General features: G+C 35.7%; 1 protein-coding gene across 1 annotated transcript in view; it reads right to left on the reverse strand.

The window, feature by feature from the left end:
* Nucleotides 1-2,621: 2,621 nt before the first annotated feature.
* LOC121984438 (sister chromatid cohesion 1 protein 4-like) overlaps nucleotides 2,622-23,243 on the reverse strand; it is a 28,360-nt gene continuing 7,738 nt past the window's right edge. The window contains exons 3-14 of the mRNA XM_042537366.1: nucleotides 21,933-22,030; nucleotides 21,793-21,842; nucleotides 19,721-19,788; nucleotides 18,097-19,199; nucleotides 17,577-18,014; nucleotides 17,240-17,381; nucleotides 16,412-16,548; nucleotides 5,207-6,279; nucleotides 4,922-4,955; nucleotides 3,565-3,670; nucleotides 3,350-3,479; nucleotides 2,622-3,114 (exon numbers count right to left, since the gene is read on the reverse strand). Of these exons, the coding sequence (XP_042393300.1) occupies nucleotides 3,016-3,114; nucleotides 3,350-3,479; nucleotides 3,565-3,670; nucleotides 4,922-4,955; nucleotides 5,207-6,279; nucleotides 16,412-16,548; nucleotides 17,240-17,381; nucleotides 17,577-18,014; nucleotides 18,097-19,199; nucleotides 19,721-19,788; nucleotides 21,793-21,842; nucleotides 21,933-22,030 (3,478 nt within the window). The 3' untranslated portion in view covers nucleotides 2,622-3,015. The remainder of the gene's footprint in view (nucleotides 3,115-3,349; nucleotides 3,480-3,564; nucleotides 3,671-4,921; nucleotides 4,956-5,206; nucleotides 6,280-16,411; nucleotides 16,549-17,239; nucleotides 17,382-17,576; nucleotides 18,015-18,096; nucleotides 19,200-19,720; nucleotides 19,789-21,792; nucleotides 21,843-21,932; nucleotides 22,031-23,243) is intronic.

The following is a 23,243-nucleotide window of genomic DNA, read 5'->3' on the forward strand; positions in this document are numbered from 1 at the left end:
TCCAAGTTGAAGTTGCAACGAAGGTTATGATCCGAGGAATGAGCTAATGTTATTGATACTTCAACAAAGCTGACAAATAGTCGAAGCATATTAAAGTAATAACGAGATGCGACGAAGAAGAAGGTTCATCGAAAGAAATCATGAAGCGGGGCATGCGAGACTCTTCAATGATTATTTCTCCACAAACCCGGTGTACCCAGATCAAATATTTCAAAGACGACTTCACATACAAAGAGATTTATTTTATCGCATAGTGAATACACTTGAGAGTCGTTCATCATATTTTCAGTAGAGAGACGATTCTGTGAGAAGAAAAGGCTTGTCACCACTATAAAAATGCACAGTTGTGATTTGCCAATTGGCTTATGGAGTCCCAGTAGATCATCGTAACGAGTACCTATGCATGGGTGAATCAACCACCATCAAGTGTCTTTTCAAATTCTACGGTCATGTAGTTGAACTATTTAGTGATCGATACTTGAGAAGGTCGAATGCTGATGATATTCAACATCTTCTTCAAATGCATGGTGAGAGGCATGATTTCCTTGGAATGTTGGGCAGCCTTGATTGCATGCATTGAGAATGGAAAAGTTGTCCAATTACTTGGAAAGACCAGTTTACAAGGGTTATGGATCACCAACAATTGTACTTGAAGTGGTCGCGTCTCAAGACTTGTGGATATGACATGCATTCTTTGGTATCGCAGGTTCACATAATGATATTAATGTGTTGTACGAATCTCTCATATTCAATAACGTCTTATAGGAAATGCCCAGAGATTAATTTCACGATCAACAAGACTCAATATAAGAAGGGGTATTATCTAACAAATGAAATATATCCAGAATGTGCTACTTTTGTGAAGGCTTTTCCTTGCCCGGAAGATTCCAAGAGGAGATTGTTTAAGAAAATACAAGAGGGGGAAGAAAAGATGTTGAACGAGCACTTGGGGTGCTCCAAGCTCGATGGACAATTGTTAGTGGTCCAACTCGTTATTGGTACAGAAAAAGTTAAAACATATTATGTTATCATGCATTATTTTGCACAATATGATTGTTGAGATGAGGGGAGTCACGTGAAAAATTAGTACAACGATGAAGGTGATGAACTCGCACAACCTATCTAGGGATCAAACCGAGGATTTCATGATTATCTCCAAACAAATTCCGAACTACGTGATAGTCATGTGCATCACCAACTTCGTGTCGACTTAATTGAATATATTTGATCATAATACAATAACCATATGTAAATTAGTATTTTTATAGTTTCACCCTACGTTTAATTTATATATTATTTTAATTTTATGAAAGTGTGATTTTTGTATATGTTGGACTTCTTCATTTTAAGTTTATAATAATATCTTAATTTTAAATAAATGACACTAACAAAATTTAAAAAATTATTTTATATAATAAATATATTTAAAAATAATATTAGTATTTATTTTAAATAATAATCATTTAAATTGTGTAACAACAACAACAACAACAACCAAGCATTTTCCCATTAGGTGGGGTCGACTGTATGAATCCTTTTACGCCATTAAGCTCTATCTCCTATTATATCATCATCTATATTTAAATAAATTTTATCTTATTTTATTGTTGCTAACCAAGTCTTTTTTGGTCTTCCTATTTCTCGTTTGATATGCATGTTTATCATAGTTTTACATCGTCTAACTGGAGTATTTATTGGTCGTCTAAGTATATGTCTGTACCATCTTAAACGTCTCTCGGAGTTTGTCCTCAATAGATTGTGTAATAAAATTAAAATTATATTTATTTAATGTAAACTAAGAATAAAGATGAATGAGTTGACAACAAGACGCACAAACAATTAGTGTTAATGTTAAAATGAATGTGAGAGAATGTATATCTTAATATAATGTGTACAAGACATGTGAACTCCATAATAATGAATGTTAATATTAAATGAATGTGAGAGAATGAATATGTTAATATAATGTATATGTAGCATGTGAACCTCACAATAATAAGTGTTAATATTAAAATGAATGTGAGAGATGAAAATATTAATATAATATATATGTGACATGTAAACCCCATATTTCTTTATAAAATGATGAATATTATAACACTCACCAGTAGATGCCCTAATGATTTAACTACTTATGAAGTCAAAACGTTACATCAAAAGCCACTACGTTTTTTAAATTTATCTAGTGGATGAAATATGGAACATCGAAACCATCAATCTTAGAATTAATATTGTGCTAGATCTTGATTCTCCTTACCACAATTAGTGTGATGGCACTAAACTAATAGTAGATAAATTTATTAAAAACAATGGCGGTGTAGTGAATGTTTCACCAATGAACTTCAAAGGTACTACTCTCGATACACATCCAGTTCATTTGGTTTGAGTTCAACTTGGACCGCAAACATCATCAGCTTAGTTAAAGGCCCTTGGATCTTTTAGAAGCACATGTTCTTCGACAGAGTCAAGTAGGACGCAAACGGTAGCCGTGTTTCGGACCACCTACATGCCAGCAACAAGTCTCACCGTTTCGACATCTTCAAACACTATGTCGATTTCTGAAAGTATCATATTAACGAGATTAACAGAGTCCATGAACAACCCCAAACAACAATCTGTTCTGATTCATTCTTCCAAAGGAAAAAAAAGAGTAATTTGAATAAAATATCACTAGTGATACAACATTACATGAAGTTGAACGAAGAACTAAAATTCTACTTCAGACAATTCTCTTGCTGCAATCTGTAGAGACTGACTTGTAGTAACTACCAGCATGAGATGATTTAAGTTACACAGAATTACAATTGTGTAGTTAGTGTACTAATAACACATTGAGCTAACTGTGTTCCACCCTGACTAAGAGTTTACAAGGAGCGAAAGGGTAAACAATAAAAAGATTATTTCATATTAAAAAAAAGGAGTAACTTGACAATTAATGGGGGTGGAGTAAACATATGGATGTAATAGAAAACTTAAATTTACATGAACATGATTTTTGGGACACACCATTGTCAGTTAGAACTCTGCCTTGAGAAGCTTTGATCTTGGTAGTATTGTGATGAACCCGGAAGAGTCCTCTTGCTCGACATGTATATAATCTTTAGTTTTTAGCACCTGGAAATATAGAAATTGAACAGCGAATATATTTTAAAATTTTCTTCAGATACTGGCAGTATATCAAGGGATTTCATATTTAATGTCTTGGGAGAATCATGAAAGAGTAGGATATTATCAGCCTTGAAGCATTTTCAAGTGATGAAGTGGTATCAAGGAGAAAAGTAAGTAGATAAAACCAAACGACTGGAATAGGTTTGAAAGCTAGAAAGGAGATAGGAAAAGACTTGCATACCAGAGTTTCGAAGAACATTCTTGATGCTTCTTTGCGACTTTTGCCTGCAATAAGGTGGTCCATAGCAACAGATTTCCTCCCGTGCCCAGATTCTTCATCAAACACCTTTTTCAGGAAGCGAGCAACGCCTCTGATGCATTTTTGTGAGTGCCTTAGTCGAGGTTAAGGAGTAAATAAACTAATTAAAGATGTGGAAGGTCGACAAAAAGACCCACCTTGTCCTTGAAGACCAACCACTGTTCTCGAGTGATGCATCTTCAGCATGTGCTACATCATTTTCTTCATGATAATCATTGTCGTCGTCGTCTACGTTAAGAAACTCTAGGAACCATACAAGACAAAGTTATGTGAAATGGAAACATTATCATCAATTGTTTAAATTACAAAAGTCAATTGGACTCAACAAATTTTTGAATGATGCAGCCAGCATCTCTACAATTACAAATGTCATTTCTACAAATGTACATGTAACAATGTAACGTATGAGATGTCAAAATGCATGAGGTTTTTTGAAGGTTATATCTGAGTTTATTGACCCCACTTAATGGGATAAAAGCTTGGTTTTTATTGTTGTTGTATATCTGAGTTTATTCTTTATTCATCAAAAGCATGTTCCACAATTGAGTTTGCAGAAAAGTTTATACCGAGCCTGTTCAAGAGTTTGTGTAAAAGCTAGCACAAGAACGTGAGGTGAGCTTGTTCATGAATTAAAATGATCAGTTTCCTATTGTTGAAACTCAACTTAGTTAACAATATGATCCTAAAACTAAAGCACAAACTTAGATCATTAAGAAGCCAAGTCAGAGTGAACTTTTATCGAAGCAGAAATCCAAGTCATTGTTGGTGGTTCAGTCATTTGATGTGGATGTCGTAGCCATAAATTTCAGACAATCTGAATCAAATATTTTTTTTTAAAAAAAAACATACGTAGCAATTCCATGCCTATCTACTAAGCACTCTCAGGTCAAAGAAATCCTCACATGATCACATCGCCATAGTCTTTGTTATAATGCATCACAATCAAGTTGGTGGTCTCCCTGACATTTCTTCTTGAATTGCAATAATTACAGTACTAGAAGGTGTGCATGTTAAACCTGAACTTAAAACTGCATCTACAATAAATCCTAAACCGAAATATAGTACCCTTTTCTCACTCATGCGCTTTCAGGGGATACAATAGAGTCATGAACAAAGACCGAGGTATCGAGCAATAGGATGCTTCCCTATCAATGGTATTATCCAAAATTATCTTCAAATATTATGAAAAATTGAGATACTGGACAAGCAAAAAAACAATTTCCAACTACATTGGATCATATCAGAATGCTAAAAGGCAATTTGAGCTAAGCAAGTCAACTTTGAATGAAAAAACAATAAATTCAAATGTCAAAGCTCCATTTATGTAAGAGTTGAGCAATATGTATAGTAAACTGACTGATCCACTGATTTTGACTAGATATCATAAGTGGCAGGTTATTAGTAATATAGTATGTTTCACATTACTTCCATCATGATTACATTACAGAGAAAATGAAATAAATATTGAACATGAGGAATTAGATAAAAGACTACCTGTGTCATTGTCGTCAATTGTGTTGCAGAAGTCCTGCATTGATATGAAAAAGTGAGTCAGTGTAATTGACACAAAAAGCAAACAGCGCACTTGTACAAAAATCCTAACTGCAAGTGTGAAATCCTTTCAAGCAAACTTTATGCATACTGCATAACATAGACATGGAAAAAAAAGACTTGTAACAAATATTTACAAACTATTCCCCAGTAAAATTAACACTATTAATGTGCAGAAATATCTAGTTGGATCATACTTGAAACTAGAGATCTCTGTCAGGAACTTACACTATAATCTTTTGCAGTAACCAAGTCCATGGGAGTGCTTTCAACAACCATACCGCTCTCCAAGTTAAATTCCTGGAAGCTAGAGTTTTCACCCACGGCTGATGGAACATTTTCACTCTCAATATTTGTTTTAGGAGACATTTCTGGTCTTTCCAAGCAGATAGCATCAGTAGTAAAATTTTCCTCACTATGGATGGATCTCTGCCCTTCATTGTCCACTAAAGCATTTAAAACACTTCCATTCTCATATTGATTAACAATTGTAACAAACTTGTCAACTGCAGCATCCATGATGACATCTTGAGAAGTGTTTCCTTCAGAGATAATAGTTGATAAATTGGTTGTCAAACTAGGATAAGACTCATGGAACGCATCATCTACTGCTGGGCCCAGGATTTCAGCAGTCAAACACTTAGCAACTACATTGATATTTTCTTGTTCATCTAGTGATGCAGTGTCCAGTGGTCGTGTGCTTGTGGCAACAACGTTCGTAGCTTCTTGTTCATTTTGGGATTCAGTATCCAGTGGGCCCACGCTTCCGTGTATTATGGATGCACTAATAGAATCATGAGCACCTGCATCCGTTGTAGGATCATTTGCAATTGAAAGCGCATTGTTATCAACAATCCCTCCCTTTGAATCATCATGGGCATAATCTAAGCTCACAGCAGAAGCATATTCAGAAATGTGCTGTGCCTCATTCATCACAGAAGAAACATCTCCAGCTTGGAACGTTTCATCAACTAATTGCTGCACAAAAAGTGGGTAGTCATCATTACCTTCTGCAAATACAGCAATATGGCTGGTATCATCAAGAGAAATCTTGTCATCTTTAGAAGGAATTATCATTCCCTCAGTAGTTAAAGAAACACATGATGGAGCCCTGGTTTCACCAACACCATACTCTGGTGTAATTGAAATTTGCTCAGTTGTTTCTATTTGCTGAACTTCCTGAACAAATTCCAAGGCTCTGGTATTGTCAGATTCTTTAGGCGGTTCATCATAGGAATTATTTTGGCCAGTTGCAGGAAGAAATCTTTGCTTGTGCAAGCCATTCAGTTCCGATGATATACCTAAGGAAACAGTGATCAAATACTCATGAAAAAGGATACCAAGGATAATGTAAAGGACTAAAATTTCTTAAACAAGAGATACGGATATAATGATACAATAATAAGAGAAATAATAAAGAATGCAGTCAGAAGAAATTAGAATATCAAAATATACCTGACATTTAATATTAGATTCCGTAACCTTTTCTATAGAATAAATACATTTGCTTCAATGTCACTTCGTACATAATGTCTCTCAAACCATAAATATACAAATTGAAGTGCTCATCTAATTAAATCTATAACATGGAAGCAAAGCCAGTCCTAAGTGAAAATACTGGTTAGACCAGCACAACTCTTTTGCTACTGATCCCACCAGTCATGCAAATGTTATGGCCCTAGGATATGAATCGCGTAATGGGACAGTTTACCGATTGATCAGTGGAATCAATCTTTGTCTTCTTGGTTGTACAACCTTGTCAGCCTATGGTGGTAGGCATAATTTGAGGCTCGTTAGGATTAGAGAACATCTCGATCTAGGGGGTTTGATTTCTTTTTGTAAACTCAATAATCTTTATTGTATTATTCCAGCCATTTAAATAATGTTCCTTTTCGACAAAGGAAGAAAACAAACATTGAGAAAGGTTTTATTCTTACTAAAAATAAGACACTAGACTCAATCCTACTTAAAAATAAAAGATACTTGACTTAAATAAAAATCAATTACTATAGCTAAATCAATTTTCTTGATGTGCACATAGCTAAATCGATTACTATAGCTATATATATATATATAGTTGTCAAACTGACATACAATCAGACATACAATCAATGAAGATCCACAAACCGGAAGGCATGAATATGTAGTTTGTGGAACATCCTATCAGTATCCAATATATCATTCTCAAAACGACATCTATTGCGACATTCCCACAAAAGATAAATCATGCATGAAACCGCCACTGGTTGCCTCTATAATGCTGGAAAATCTGCATCAGTTTTCCAATCGTTCATATCTCATATTGAATGTTAAGTCATCTTCTCACCTTGTTCCATAGAGCTTGGGTAATGGAGCACTCAAAGAAAATGCGTGCATTCAATTAGTCCATCAACCGATATAATGCACAACTCTTGTAAGACATACAAATCTGTCCGCAGTCTGTAGCTTCCCATGAGCAAGTAGCCAAACAAAACAAATGATCTTTGGGCAAGAATTCCAAATCACTGATGTCCAAGTTATCGTAGGTCCCTTTGGCCGTAAGAACTCATATGCATTGGTTGTCCCATTTTTCTCCACCGTAAACCAGTCCAACAGCTTCATGTTTGTTGTTCCTTGTCCGTTCAACCCTTGAACCAACTGAGCTCAAGTCGCTTAGCCACGGGGGAATTCAAGGCTTTCAAACATCATTGCCAGAAGTCAGTTCCTTTGATGTAGCGAAGTTCCTTTGATGTAGCGATGATGGACCCATCACACCCATAATGAATTTGTCTTGCATTACATATTCCATAGTGTCTTGCACAATAATGCATTATTCCATGCTTGTAAATCCCCAAGTTCATAACCTCCCTCTTACTTCAAGAGGCACATCTTAGCCTAAGAGATTGATGGGTTTTTGGAAGACCAGGCAAAAGTCCAACAAATTCCATAGATTTTATCAATCACCCTGCTTGGTATGGGAATAATGGAGAGCCAATAGCATTCTACACCTTAGAGGACTGATTTGACCAATTCTAAGCATTCAGCATAGGATAATGCGTGCTTTGTCTATGTATTTATATTCTTTGTTATCGCATCAAGCAATGACCCATAATTGGCAATTTGTAGCATCTCTGTAGCAAGATGAATACCCAAATACCAAAAAGAAAAAGAACCCAGAAAATCAGTAATCTGTAGTAATTGTGCCCTAGTTGTGCCATCAACTTTGATATACATGGTAGACTTCAAGGGATTAACTCTCGGATACACTTCATCATCAAAATCCTCCAAACAACCCACATCAAGCAAACTATAGAGGGAATACACAACAATCGCAGCCGGTAGGAAATACAATGGGCAGATGCTCCCAATTTGTGAGAGGTAGATGTCGTTCAAGGCATGGATGGTATCCAAGAGCCCCTCCACAAGCAAACGATGAAGAAACAAATGAAGAAGCTCTAGAAAATGAACTTGCCATAGTAGAGGTGGTGGATGCGGTGGCGGTGGAACACCCAACTGATCCTGGCCAATTTGAAAGACAACCGGATATTTCCCAATTGCATTCAGAGCAGAGCACCATTGGCTCAACCTCAACGGGGTGAGGCGGCAAGTTCAGTGGGCAAAGATGATCAATTGGAAGTGCCTAGCATCAAAGCTCCCGACAGGTACATGTGGGGCAGAATCCTACTACGCAGAGCTCTACCCTCAACATAGGCACAAGCAATGAGGCAGTAGAAGTTGCTGGAAATATTCAGTATAGCAGGCAATTGCACGCGTGAGCATCCTGAACAAATGCTCAATGAAGGTCGCCACTTGGAGCGTAAAGGGCTTCCATAAGTCGCACAAAAAATTGTAAGTATTGACACTTCTAGAAACTAAACTCAATGAGGTCGCCCTTGATCCAATTCTACAACGAAAATTCATAGGTACGGGAACTGTAAATAATTTCAGCTATTCTAAGCGTGGACGCATACTGCTTCTTTGGGATGTACAACAAGTTGACATGGACACTATTATGGTAAGGGATGGTTCATGCACTACCATATCAAGTGTCAAAATTACAGGGAGGGGTTTCTTGATTACTTTTGTTTATGGATTGCACGCTATAGTCACTCGAAGACCGTTGTGGGAGGGTCTTACCCAACTTGGTGAGAACATAAACGAACCTTGGTTGCTCCTGCAGGACTTTAACTCAATATTATCTATCCATGAAAAAGAAGGGGAGTTGCCGGTTATAAATCATGAAATGAGAGATCTTCAACTTTTTATTCAAGCTTACAGCCTTGTGGACCTTCATTCAATTGGTTGTCATTTAGCTTAGACAAATGGTGTGGTATCTTGCAAATTGGATCGAGATCTAGTAAACTCACAATAGTTATCGGCTGATTATGATAGTTATGTAGAATTCATGGTTCTGGGATGCCTATCAAATCGCTCTTGTGGTATAGTACATACTCTTGGCCGGGATCGTGCCCCTAATCAACCCTTTAAATTCTTCAACATGTGGGCACTACATGGAGAGTTTCAAGGTGTGGTGAAGGATTCTTGTAAAGCTCCTGTATAAGGCAATGCCCAATTCAACCTCAAGGTGAAACTCACTAGACTCGGGCCGATTGAGAGGGCTTGATAAGAAGCATTTCTAGCACATTTCCGAAAAGGCTCGGAGGGCAAAAGATGAACTAGAGGCAGCCCAACACATCATACTATTAGGAGGGAAGCACCAATTGACTATGGACACTTAAGGAAGAAGGTCACGCTACTTGGAGAAGTAAAAAATCTATTCTATCAATAAAAAGCAAAGAATGTATAACTCAGAAACTCAGACCGGTGTACAAGGTTTTTCCATTATCTAGTGAAGAGGAACAACAAAAGAAATGTCATTATCACGCTCACAAAACAAATAGGGGAACAAACAACAAGTGTACAGGAGGTGGCTAGCGAATTTGTGGAGTATTTTCATGGCTTGTTTGGTAAATCGGCTCAATGTAAAGAAATGGATAGCTTGTTGCTTCCGAGCTAGCTGTTAAACAATATCCAAGTAGCGGATCTTACCAAGCCAATCATGGTAGATAAAATCAGGAATGCTCTATTTGATATAGGTGTGGACAAGGCCCCGGGATTGGATGGGTATGGTGCAAAATTCTTCACTGCTGCATGGGAAATGGTCGGGCCAGATTTCATTGTTGTGGGTTCAGGAATTCTTTTGATCTGGTAAACTTCTCAAGCAATAGAACCATACTTTGATTGCTTTAGTTCTAAAGGCCGATCATGCCCCGGGGGTTGCGGATTATAGACCAATATCTTACTGCAATATTTTATATGAGGTTATTGCCAAAATCTTGGCTGACCGGTTAGCTACAGCTATGGGCAACTTACTGGATCCGGATCCGACATAAGCAACTTTTGTGTTGGGGCATTCCATAGGAGACAACATCAATCTAGCACATGAATTGCTGCGGAAGTATGCTCGCAAAAGGATATCCCCTAGATGCATGATTAAAGTTGACTTGCGGAAGGCCTTTGACACGGTGAATTGAGACTTTATCATGCCGACACTTATTGGTTTTGATTTTCCCCAACAATTCTGAGATTGGATTTGTAAATGTGTTACCATAGTTTCATATTCTATAAGCCTAAATGGCAGCATTCACGGTTTCTTCAATGGATGGCAGGGACTGAGGCAAGGAGATCTACTATCACCCTTATTATTTGGCCTTTGTCTTGAAGTACTATCAAGGAGATTGAAGGTAATTTTATCGCTGCCTTTTTTTCATTTTCACCCCATGTGTGGAGAAGTTCGGATCACTCAAGGGACACACACCCTTCTTTCTAAATTTGTCGTGCGTGTATTTCTTGTATTTAATGGGCTCCAGATTTCCTTTTGTTGCATGGGCTTGCCCACGGTCTATAACAGCAAATTTATGAATATTTGGTTTGCACTTTCTTGAAATTCACTTCTAAGTTCAAGTTACCATCATGTATGACCCAGGAGGAATTAATAAGCATGTATGAACTGCTATTGGAGAATACAATTAAATGAATTTGATTTATCCAACACATAGCTTTCACCGACATCCCACTTCCTCCTTATTTAGAATAAATATATTTATGTACCTTATCTTAAAAATAAAAGTGGACAATCCAGGGCAGGGAAAAGAATACCGTTTCGTGCCGGGCGGCGAGGACGATTTTTACTGTTCCGTCACCCGGCCGAAACCGGCACCCGACACGCAGCGATTTCGGCTAGTGATACGTGCGGGCGATCGATTAATCGCGACAGAAGGAATCGAATCGATTCCTTCTGTCGCGCGATCGATTACAGAAGGAATCGAATCGATTCCTTCAATTACAGAAGGAATCGATTCCTTTTGTAATCGATCGCGCGACGGAAGGAATCGATTCGATTCCTTCTGTCGCGTGAAAAAATCCTATAAAACGTACCAGCGAGAGATCAATTAGCAGCAGCGAGGCGAGGCGAGCAGCGGCGAGGCGAGGCGAGGCGAGCAGCGGCAGAGGTACGATTCCCTATTTGTCCCGTCTCGCATGCATCGCAGGCCACCGGAGGCATCCGGCGACGCCTTCGGCGCCGCTAGACCCTGCGATCCGCCGCTGCCGAGCGGCGTGATCGCTCCCAGCGGCGAGATCGGGTGCGCCGTGCATGTGCGTGAGTTTACGAAAATAAATTATAATTTAGATTTATAACAATTCCTAAGGTAGGCGTGATATTCCAAACAGGCTTTTATAAATCCTAATTAAATTTTCTCAATAAAAATTAAAATATATTTAAAAATCAAATTTTAATTAATATTCTGAAAAATTAATTCTTAATGTTTTAAATTGTATTTAAAAATTTTAAAAAAATTATAAGAAATCTGTTTAAAATTTTTAAAAAATTATAAAAATTCAGATATATATTATAATATTTTTTTATTTAAAATTTAATTTAATTTTTTAAAAAAATAATAAAAATTCAGATTTATATTCTAATATTCTAAAAAAATAAAAATTCTAAAAAAACTAATAAATTAAATTTATATTTTGATATTTTTATTATTTTATATTTTTAAAATAAAATAATAATTAATTAATTAATTAATTTGTATAATTATTATATATAAAATAATATCTTTTTGCTAATTTATATATTTATTATAGATAATATTTTTTATCTTAGAATTAATTTAAAATTTGGATCCATGAATATTAACTTTTGTACTTTTGTAATATGTTTAGAAATATTAAAGTCATTTATTTTAAAAATCTTGATAAAGGTATGTTGTCATGTTTATGATTCCTAATAAAATACTATTAATCTTGTGCAATTCTGATCAATCTAAATTGAGAAAGATGAATTAATATTTTTAGGAGATTATTTCAAATTTCAGAAGTTGTTGTTTATAGTTTATATACTTAATTTGTAAATTTACAATGATAAATACATTTTTGACATTATAAAATGATGATCAATACCAAGAAATGTATATTATCCTTACTTTTTGTATATGCATAGGTAATGGCACCAAAACAACAATCTCATGATCCAGCTTGGAGACACGCACGTCGATTAAAAAATCGATTCTATTGGCAATGTTTGCATTGCGATATGATTGGACACGACGGCAGGGTCACACGCCTAAAACAACATCTTGCTGGTGGATATCCGGATGTTTCTAATTGTCCAAAAGTTTCTCAAGCAATTCGTCGTGCAATGAAAGAAGAACTTGATGGCCAAAAAGCATTAAAGTATAAACAACGAGAACGTGAACTTGTTGATAGTCGAAGCTCTAAAGAACCAATCTATGATGAAATGGAAAGTCGTGGTGAAGTTCCAAATGACGAAGACTTTTTAGCAGCTCTCAATGTCTCTCGAACTCAATATGACCATGAGCAAAATATGCAACATAGAAGTGGCTCTGGTGCTAGTGGAAGTGGCTCAACTACTACATCAGCATTAGGAAGGAGTGCAAGTGTTCGTATTACTTCAACACAAGGTGGTATTGGTCGTTTTTTTTCTTCTATGGGACGAAGACGTGCAGTTGATATTGCTGATATTGATCCACTAGCATTTCCAGACCAAGCTAGCAAACAGACTAGGATTGATGATGCATATTCAAAAGAGAAGAAGAAATCAATCAATAAAAGTATTACTAAATTTTTCCATTTTAATCATATTCCCCCTAATGCAACAAATAACACATACTACTGTAGCATGGTGTCCAACATCGAAAAATCTGGTCCTGGTATTCAACCTCCGACTGCATATGAAATTGCCGGTCCATATTTAGATGAACAAGTGGAGGAGATCAAGACTTGGATCCTATCATGCGAGAAACAATGGAGCTTATATGAGGTTACGTTGATGTGTGATGGCTGGACAGGACCTACACGGATGAGCATCATCAACTTTCTACAATACTGCAATAGAAAGGTGATATTTCATAAATCTATTGATGCAACTACATACTATCATGATGCACCCTACATATTTCGTTTGATGGATAGTGTAGTTCACGAGATAGGTGCAGAACATATAGTACAGGTAATTACAGATAATGGTGCCAACTTTAAAAGGGCTGGAGAGATATTGGAGCAAAGGTATCAAACATTATTTTGGACACCATGCGCAGCACACTGTATCGATTTGATGATAGCAGATATCGATAAGCTTGATATAGTGAAGAAGGTAGTGAAAAAAGGTCAATCTTTAACAAAATTCATCTATAATTATCATTGGGTTTATGGATTAATGAGGAAATTTATTGATGGGGAGATTCTGCGACCAGGAGCGACTAGATTTGCCACTTTGAATCAGAAAAAAGTCGGATTAAAGGCTATGTTCTCTTCTGAGGATTGGGAAGCCTCTCGATATTCTAACACGACTGAAGGTAAGGAGATGCAAAAAATTATTATGTCTGTCAGATTTTGGGACTATATCGCAGATATTCTTATAGCAGTAGAACCATTGTACGTTGTTCTACGTAAAGTTGATATAGACAAGAAGCCACAAATGGGCAACGTTTACCGCCTAATTCATGAAGCAAAAGAGGAAATTAAGAGGCGTCTACAATTACCGACCAAGTATCAACATTACATTGATATAATCACTACAAGATGGGATGATCAAATGGGAAAACCTATTCATTTGGCCGGTACGTATTTTTTAATGATAAAGAATTTTTAATATTGTTATTAATAAATATATATGTTTAATTATTGTAGGCTATAATCTCAATCCGGCATATCAATATCGTTATAATCTTGGCACAAATGATGATTTATTAGTGACCCTCATACATGTAATATCAAGACTGCATACAAACACAGAATCAATTGCTGAGACTATTAATGAAACTCGATTATTTCGAGAGGCATATGGTTCTTTTAGCGATCCTATTGCAGTTTCATGCAGATATAAAATGGATGCAGGTAAATATAGTAAAAATTACTACTAATTATTGTCAACAAATATAAATAATTATTTTAATTTTGTTCTTATTTATCTTACAGCTGAGTGGTGGTTACAATATGGAGGATCAACTCCAAATTTGAAAAAGGTTGCAGTATGAATTCTCTCACAGACAACGTCTTCAAGCAGTTGTGAAAGAAATTGGTCAACTTTCTCCCTCATTCATACAAAAGTACGAAATCGTCTTTCTTATCGTCGCTTGGAGAAGATGGTCTACGTTCATTATAATATGCGTCTTCAACTAAGAGCAATCACAGAAGAGAATGAAGAACAGGAGTCTGGTGATGTAGACCCATTTGATATTGGATTTGTCCAAACTGAGAATGATCCAATGATGGATTGGTGGAGCATTGTTGAGGCTGAGAATCCATTACTTGATGAAGCAGGAGACCCACCACGACCATCTCAATTTCTTACTCAACAGATTGAAAAAATACAAGCTAGAGGAGATATCTGCAGGAAGAAGATGATGAAGCTTTTGATCAAGAATTTCGATTTTCTGGATCTCGGTCTAGGCGTTCTCAAACATCACAAACCCAACCAAAGTCCATAGATAAAGGCAAAGGCAAAGCTCCTGCAATTTTTACTAAAAAAAAAAGAAAAAGGCAAACCTCCTGCTTTTATGGGAAGGGGTCAATTTAGAATTAGAGAAAATCCACTCGATGCAATTGATGAGCAAGAACATGATGACAGTGATGAAACATCATCACCTTCTGACACTGTAGCCCGACGAGAAGTTCGAAATGAGGATAGTGATGTTGATAGCAGTGCAAGTACTCATGGAAGTGATGACAGTGGTGATGCATCTAGTGGTAAAAATTATGTCCCCCCTACTCTAGCACCAGAGCCATGGACATGTGAGATAGATTACACACATGCAATTTAAGATTATGATCATGGAGCTAGAGGTAGTGCTATTCAATATCAACGTCGATATAAGGGTGACAAACAAAAGAAACCTCATAATTATCAAGATATGCGGGAGAGTTTAGCTGAGATTGATTTTAGTCAAAGTTTATCATACTCGTAACCTTCTTATTATAACTCTGATGCATCATATGGTGATCCGTCATACCAGAGCTCGGGGACGTATGCTTATCCTTATCCTTATCCTGTGCCTGTACCCGTTCCGATTTCAGTGGTGCCAGTTCAAATCCAACATCCAGTGATGAATCGAGACACGCTGATGAACATGTGGAGAAATCAATATCAATATTGCATATCATGGGATGCTTATTTAATCTAGTCATTGGAGAACTATGGAGTTGACATAAGCAGAATGTCGCAAGAACCAATGCTTCCATCTGATTCACGCCACTCCTTTTGGTATTAATAAGGTAACATATTATGATGTATCAATTTTAACTCAAGTTATTAATATATCAACTTTTTTTAAAGAAAACTATATTTAATTATTTTTTCTAACCATATTAAGTTGTTCAATAATTGAGAATTTATATAAAATTAATATACAACTTATTTTAAAATTATACACAATAAACATATTTATTTAATAATTACTATATATAAATAAAAAAATACCGAAATCGTATCGGCACGGCACGATACGATACCGAAACCGTATCGTTCCGGTCCGGGACCGAAACCTCGGCACGGGTCGAGATTTTAAACCTTGATCCAGGGCGAATCTCAGAAATGAGTTGTTTTGGCCCTACATAATGACTATTCTGAACTAAAATCAAACTTCATCTTGATAAATTTAGGTTCAGCTTGCATAATGCTTAAGTTCATGGTTGTCAAATGTAATGAGGATCAGATGTTTCAAAAACTTAGGTATCAGTTTGATTGACCAAAATAACCTTGATGGCTATCAAGAGGTTATTTTGACAATATGGACATTATGCTCTTACAATAATCAAAACAACACTAAGTATAACTAGTCTCAAAACTAATTCGAGTGTTTAAAAATCTAAGGTAATATCAGCAAAGTGGAGAAGACAATGAATATCTAACATAAAGATTGCCCTTACCAGTGATTATAAACTCATTAAAAATTTCATCTTCTAGTGAACACCTTTCGATCATCAAGATTTCAGGGCGTGTACAAGGTGCCTTCTTCCTCATGCGCTTTATGTCATCAGTACTTATTAATTGCTGCCTTATTACACTGAAAAAAAAACGAAGAAAAGAAATCATTAAATGAGCAGCAACATATGCACATTCTCAATTAGACAGGCGTGGATACATGTTTGAACTTTGAACCAATGATAGATGCATCATTCATAACTTTATTCAACACATTCATCCACAGTTGTCCATAGCTATTTTCCTAGTATATTTAAGACCTAGCAATATATATATGAAGCATCTTCCTGACAGGGAGAGGAAAGCTATAGCCCAGGCATCTACTCAGCCTCTTGGTGATTTGGATAAAAGCTAATGCTTAGCTGATCTTGGCATCACCAACTACATGTGCAGCTCACAATTTACCACAAATATTAGAGAACCAATAAAAGAAAAGTCACTGCACATAACTATATTTCATAAAGGTTGCACTTTCTATTCCTTTCTTTATCTCTTACCATCTGTGTTATATAATATAATGCGAAAATAACCTCAAAGCAAAGCAAGAATGAGTATTAAACTATTTTACTCCAACATACCAAAGATAAGTTTACATATTACCTTGTACCATTTGGTTGCTATTCTGATCCTTTTGAAAATTTCATGCAGTAGAAACAAAACTTGGGAAAATGATTCAAACTTTCTTGAAATTATTTAAAAACTACCTTTGCATGATCAGAGATTTAGGGGAAGACAGATAACAAAATACAGCAAGATATGTAAAGAAAGCATACTCAGCATATAAAACTGTAGTATCATCCAATAGCACCTTCCTCTTTGGGCCACTTGATCTCGGTATGAGTTTAGGGCGTTTTAGAGAAGTTTCTCTAAGGGTAGGTGTAGGTCCTATCCTCAAAAGTGAAGTCCTTCTACCATCTGAAAAAAACATGAAGTTTCATTAAAATTTCAACATGAATGTGAATACTAATTTGGATAAAAATCTGATAACATGAAATATCTTGACACAACATAGGAATAGTTTGCCTAGAGGCTTGCCTGAAGGATAGAGACTTAATAAGATAGAGAAAAAAATGCATATATAGTCTAAGCAACATAGAACCATTCACATACCTAATATAGAAGCTAGCAAATCATCATCATCTGGAACATAGTCAGTGTTTTTTCTAGATTGTGATCTTCCTGAGACTATGCCTGAGCTGTCAATTTGCCAAGCTGATGTGGTTTCCATTATACAACGCTTTTTCCCAGAGAGACTGGTGATCCTATTAACACTTCCATCAGACTCTATCACCCCCTTTTCTTCAGTTACCTGACTTAATTCATTTGTCTGATCACCATCTCCAGTAGGTGCTAAGAGCATCTTTTCAGGTTCAAGGAAATCAGAGCTAACAGAACAATTCAATTTATTCTTTTCTGTGTCTTTCTGGCACGGATCAGCCAGTAACTCGTTTTTGTTGCTATCCTTGGCAGATTCTGTAAATAGGTCATGTGGATTCTGTTGCAACTCCAATTCAGTATCTGTAGAATTAGGTAAGTGAGAATCATTTCCTGGAAGGAAAGAAAAACAAAATCAGATGTCAATTCTTCAGAAAGAACTAGCTTGTTGGAAAGAAATTTATAAACCACAAACCTTGCAGCTCAAAGGAAGAGTCATTTTTATGAAGCTTATTTTCTTGCCTGGGTGAGTTTGAACAAATAGCTGGCTCTTCAACTGAAACTCCAGAAACATTTTGTGTTAAAGTTTCATCTGGTTGGACGATTACATTTGCTTCATTGGCCTGCGAAGTAGAGGATAACAAATGCATATTGGAACACAATGCAGATGAATCTCCATTGAAGCTTGGACTGACTTCTATATAATCTACACTGCAACAACTTGATGGCTGAGTTTCAGCCCCACATGAATTGCTATTTTTGACACACACCAAACCATATGCATGTGAATTTTCATCAGATGTTTTGGGAGTTGCAAATATTTCAGTATCAATTTGTGATATGTGAAGAGAGGATATAGAAGGAATTGACTCATGCAAAGCACTGCAGGATTCCAAACCTTCAACTTGAGTTGTTTCACGACATATGGCCTCCCCATGGTTTTCCATTTGTTCATCAGCTGTACGAAGTTTCTCTTGACCAAAAGTGCATCCATCCTGCAAATCACTCATACTCTTCTGTCCACATTCCATTTGAGTTTCATCAATTGAAACTCTTTGTTCTCTATGTTTGGGAGGTTCTGAAAAAGAGAAAGGAGCTTGCCCTGTATTTTCTGAATCAAGCTCATAAGTCGCTAATTGTGGATGCCCAGGATGTAAGAGAGAATCAGGTCTAATCAACACTGTACAAGGTGAATCCGAAGGGTCTGGATGGGAACTTATAGCAGGAACTTCATTCATGTTACCTGAAAATATTTCCTCCCTGAAACCATCAGTTGAAGGAGCATCTGCAAAATTAACCACTAGTGCTGAAACACCAGTAGTACTTGATGAAATAAAAGATTGGCAAGGTTCTCTAGAAACATCTTCAACAGCATCACTAGGAGAAAAGATTTCATTGAGATCAGGAGTCTGAATGTTGTACTCTTTCATATAGATCATACTTTGAGGATTAGAAAATTGAGAAATATCCTTCGAATCTGCAACATCTCTATCTTTGACTATCCCACTTTTGTCATCATCATCAATATCCATTGGAGTTAGAGGAAAAGAAAATAAAGATTGATCATGATGCACAGCACTGGAGAAAGACAGTCAAGAAAATTTAAAAACAAAAAATCAGAAAAGGAGGATGGAAAAAACATATACATTGCTAAAAAATTTCAAACTAGGATCTTCCCTATAAATCAACAGCAAAGTAAAAGTGTCTTATCAGCTTCAGTATAGATAAAGTAAACCATTAAATCATAAACACTGAAACAATCTTGAAGACGTTTAACAAAAGTGACTTCATGAAAATTTAAGTAAATAGCACATGCCAACCCAATTGTATATCTAAAGTGAACCATCTATTCGAGCAGATAACCTCAATGAGTTTTGACCAGCTTCGTCGTCCATAGTTGGCAGACGAACCAACTAAGGTAGCATGAACAAGGAAACGATAGAACTAGCTTTATAATGGTGATCAAATCTAGAATTCGATAACACCATAATGGAATAAAAATGCCAAAAAAAGTATCTGCAAAGTCATGATTGGAAACAAAAAGAACTAAATGAACTTAAAAACCATAAGTTACTAAAGTCTTCAGCAAGGGAATGTACCATTCATCAGACACCTGAGTACTTGCATCATGCTGAGAAGGGTGATTATCCTCCACCAAGAACAGGTCCTGTGTGGAAAAAAACGTTAATAATACAAATATTTGGCATTTCTGACCTATGCAAATCAGCTCATAACCAGTCATGGTGGAGCAGAACAAAATTTGTTTGGCTAACAATATGAAACAATAATTGTTTAAACCATGGTTGTTAAAAGGATCAGATGAATAAAAACATGTACGTATCAGTTTATTGGTTGGGACCAACAAGATGGAATCATTGGGAAAAATAGAAAGTGACAAATTAAATAATTGAATATAAAAGATGACAAATGATGTTCAATCCTAAAAAAAAACATGTCATGAAATAACATAATAACACAATATAAATAATAAACACTAAATTTAATTAATTGGAATAGTCATATTATTAGTGATTTCGAATTATTGTTATTATTAGGTTAACAAAATCATATTATTATAATTATTTAATAAATAATATTCCAAAAAAGGCAAATATTATTATATCATTAAACCAACATATAGCTTTCACATTATTGATGTATAATAAATTGTATTTTACCAATATAGAATCAATAATTAAAAATATATTGATACGCACAATTGCATGTATTAATATGAAGTATTAAGTAATATTTGATGAAGAGAAGCTTTGGTGCAGCAGTTGTTGTGTGACCTTCCTGTCACAAATTTGAGTCGCGAAATTAGCCACTTGTAATGTTGGGTAAGACTGTGTATAATAGAGCCAATGTGGTCCAATCCTTCTCCGGGACCGCATTAGCGAGAGTTTTCGTGCACCGAGTTGCTCTTTATTCAGTAATATTTGATATTATTATACTATTTGTTAAAATAGATTGTTTACTATTCCATATTATTAGGTTGAATTGAGAGGGTTTTTTTAGCAATATTAATCTAGAGAGGTAATAACAATCAATATGGAAAAAAAGAGATGGATGAAGTGCTTTGCCTAAGTAGAAGTAACCAATACAAATCTAGCTATGATGCAGGAAACTACAAAGTTTGAGAAACCTATTGTCTGGGTGTGCACTTGACAAGGAAATGGACCAAAATGAGGCCAAGAACTTAAATGGATGAGCCAACATAAGACAAACAAAATGGAGAGGTGAAATCAATGGCTAAATCAATACAAACCAAATTTGCCTTTGTGTTTAATGTTTTTTTTCCTTTTGTTCCAATGTGTCCACCCTTTCAATGTACAAGGTTATCTACACTTTGTTAATCAAGTAAACCCAACCTTACAAATTTAGAAACAAGTAAATAAACAAGACATAGGGTTAACTTCTTGAAATTTAAATCTAGATTTGAACTAGATAATTCACCAAATTAAGATAGAAGTTCAACCCCAACAATAAGTTCCATTTGAAGCAATCAATTGAACTCTGTGAAATTGAATAGCACATGACCCCTTTTGGACAAAACCTAGTTTTACTAGACCTTAACCCATTTCCCTACACTACTAGAAAGAAAAATAGAATATGGTTACATCTCAAACCAAAGCTATAATACAGAAATTGCAAGTATAATTAAAACAACACTTAATAGTGGTTTCTAAATTGAATAAAATCTTTTCATGCATAACAATTCAGTGCAATGTAACTATACAAGAACCACAACCAAAATATTCTAAAGAAAATTGTAACCTCTGTATCAAACTAGTGACTAAAAATTCTAATTAACGGAATAAATGAAATTTCTTTGTAAGTTTTCGCTTAAAATTTTTGCAGATTAATAACCATAAAATGTTTCATGTTTAGAGAAACACTTGATTGCCAATATGTTGCTTCTAATGAGAAAAAAAATTCTATTTTGCCCCTAAAATTTATCCTTTTTAGCACAATGTCATCATAAATTTAATAACATAGTATCCTTCCACACCCACTATGATGCCATAACAATCATGGTAAGCTTGAATGATTACTTCAACAATTACATAGGGAATCAAAGGGAAATACTTGAAATAATTTTTTCATCACAGGATAACCACAATATGGTTGTGTTAAACTATACATAAAGACATACAAGACTTGGAATTACCTCCTCAAGCTCTAAACCAATCTGGGAAGCAGTTCCATCACCAAATGTTTCTGTTGAAAACTAACAATTGATTAATCATTGAAACTTTAACGGGGCCAATGACTGCTGACTGTATTATACTGTGTAATCTAGATACAAACCATCCAATCCAAATTGTAATGTGGAATATCCTGTTCCATCCATAGTATCTTGAAGTGTAATCTGTTCTTTTGTACTGACATGGTGATCAACAAAATCACTGCAAAACCCGCAAGTCAATCTTGAAAATTATCATAAAACAAGAGAAGTTGAAAAAAACAAGAGAAAAAACAATTTATCAGATACAAATATTTCCTATAAAACTCCAATCATAAGGTGGAGGAGAATGCCACATGGCACATAACTAGATCAAGTTGGATCACATGTAACCCTCATGAACTCCTCAAATAAGATATGAGTTATCTATGCTTTAAACCCTAACTTATCCCTATTCTCTGATCCTCCATTCCTGCTACCCTTCTTGCTCACTCCTTGCTCACTGCCCTCCTTCCACACTACCTACATGCTCAGAGTGTCACCTTGAACATTGACTTCTACTTGCTCCAATCCTAAATAATTGGAAATACTTTCAAAATGGATTGGTTCTACAAAAATATGTGATTTTGAGAGAACAGAAGAATATTGCCCATAAAAATTATAACATTCATCAGTACCAGATTATTTTTAAAAGTGATTTCTATACCTTTTCAACTCAAAACATGTACTTCTCACAGAAAACAAAATAAAAAACACCTGACCGCACAAGGCATCCAATGATCATTAAGCCTACACAAGAATAAAACCTTTTCACAACAACAAAACACATTGGTAGAAGGTTTTGAAAGCTAAATAGAAAGTATGTTATTGCCAGGAAAACAGACATGATAAAGCAGGAATTAGGAGGGGAAAGGAGATCAAGAAAAGAATGGCTGACTATTGCTGATAGGCGTGGTCACTTAAGCCTGGGCCTAGGCGACAGTTATCAACATGATGCCAAGGAAGACCGTTGATGTTGCCATTAGACTAATAGGAACCTGGGCCAACTCCAATTTCTCTCTCCACTTCAACACCAACACTATCAAAGAAACCATAATATGGTAGAAGGCAAGTAGGATGCTTACTGTTTCCCTTTTTCTCTCCTCTTCCTTTAAGTGCTTTTAACTCTACTTGCCAAGTATGCACCAGGTATGCACTTTCTAGATGTAAGGGCCACCCATGATCCAAAACGGTTTCAAATGTCATGCGGCATTTCCCATCACCTTATGATAGGGAATTCAATGGAGGCATGGATTTGCCATAGTATTGAAAGATCAGCTACTTAAATTTTGGAAATATTTGTTAGAGAATGAATTTGTTATCCCATATAAAATCTAAGTACCAAGAGATGTTTTCTCAAGAAAAAATCTATTACATTTGCACAAAGCCACAAGAAG

The sequence above is a fragment of the Zingiber officinale genome, chromosome 5B (genome assembly GCF_018446385.1).
Source record: "Zingiber officinale cultivar Zhangliang chromosome 5B, Zo_v1.1, whole genome shotgun sequence".
Taxonomy (NCBI): Eukaryota; Viridiplantae; Streptophyta; class Magnoliopsida; order Zingiberales; family Zingiberaceae; genus Zingiber; species Zingiber officinale.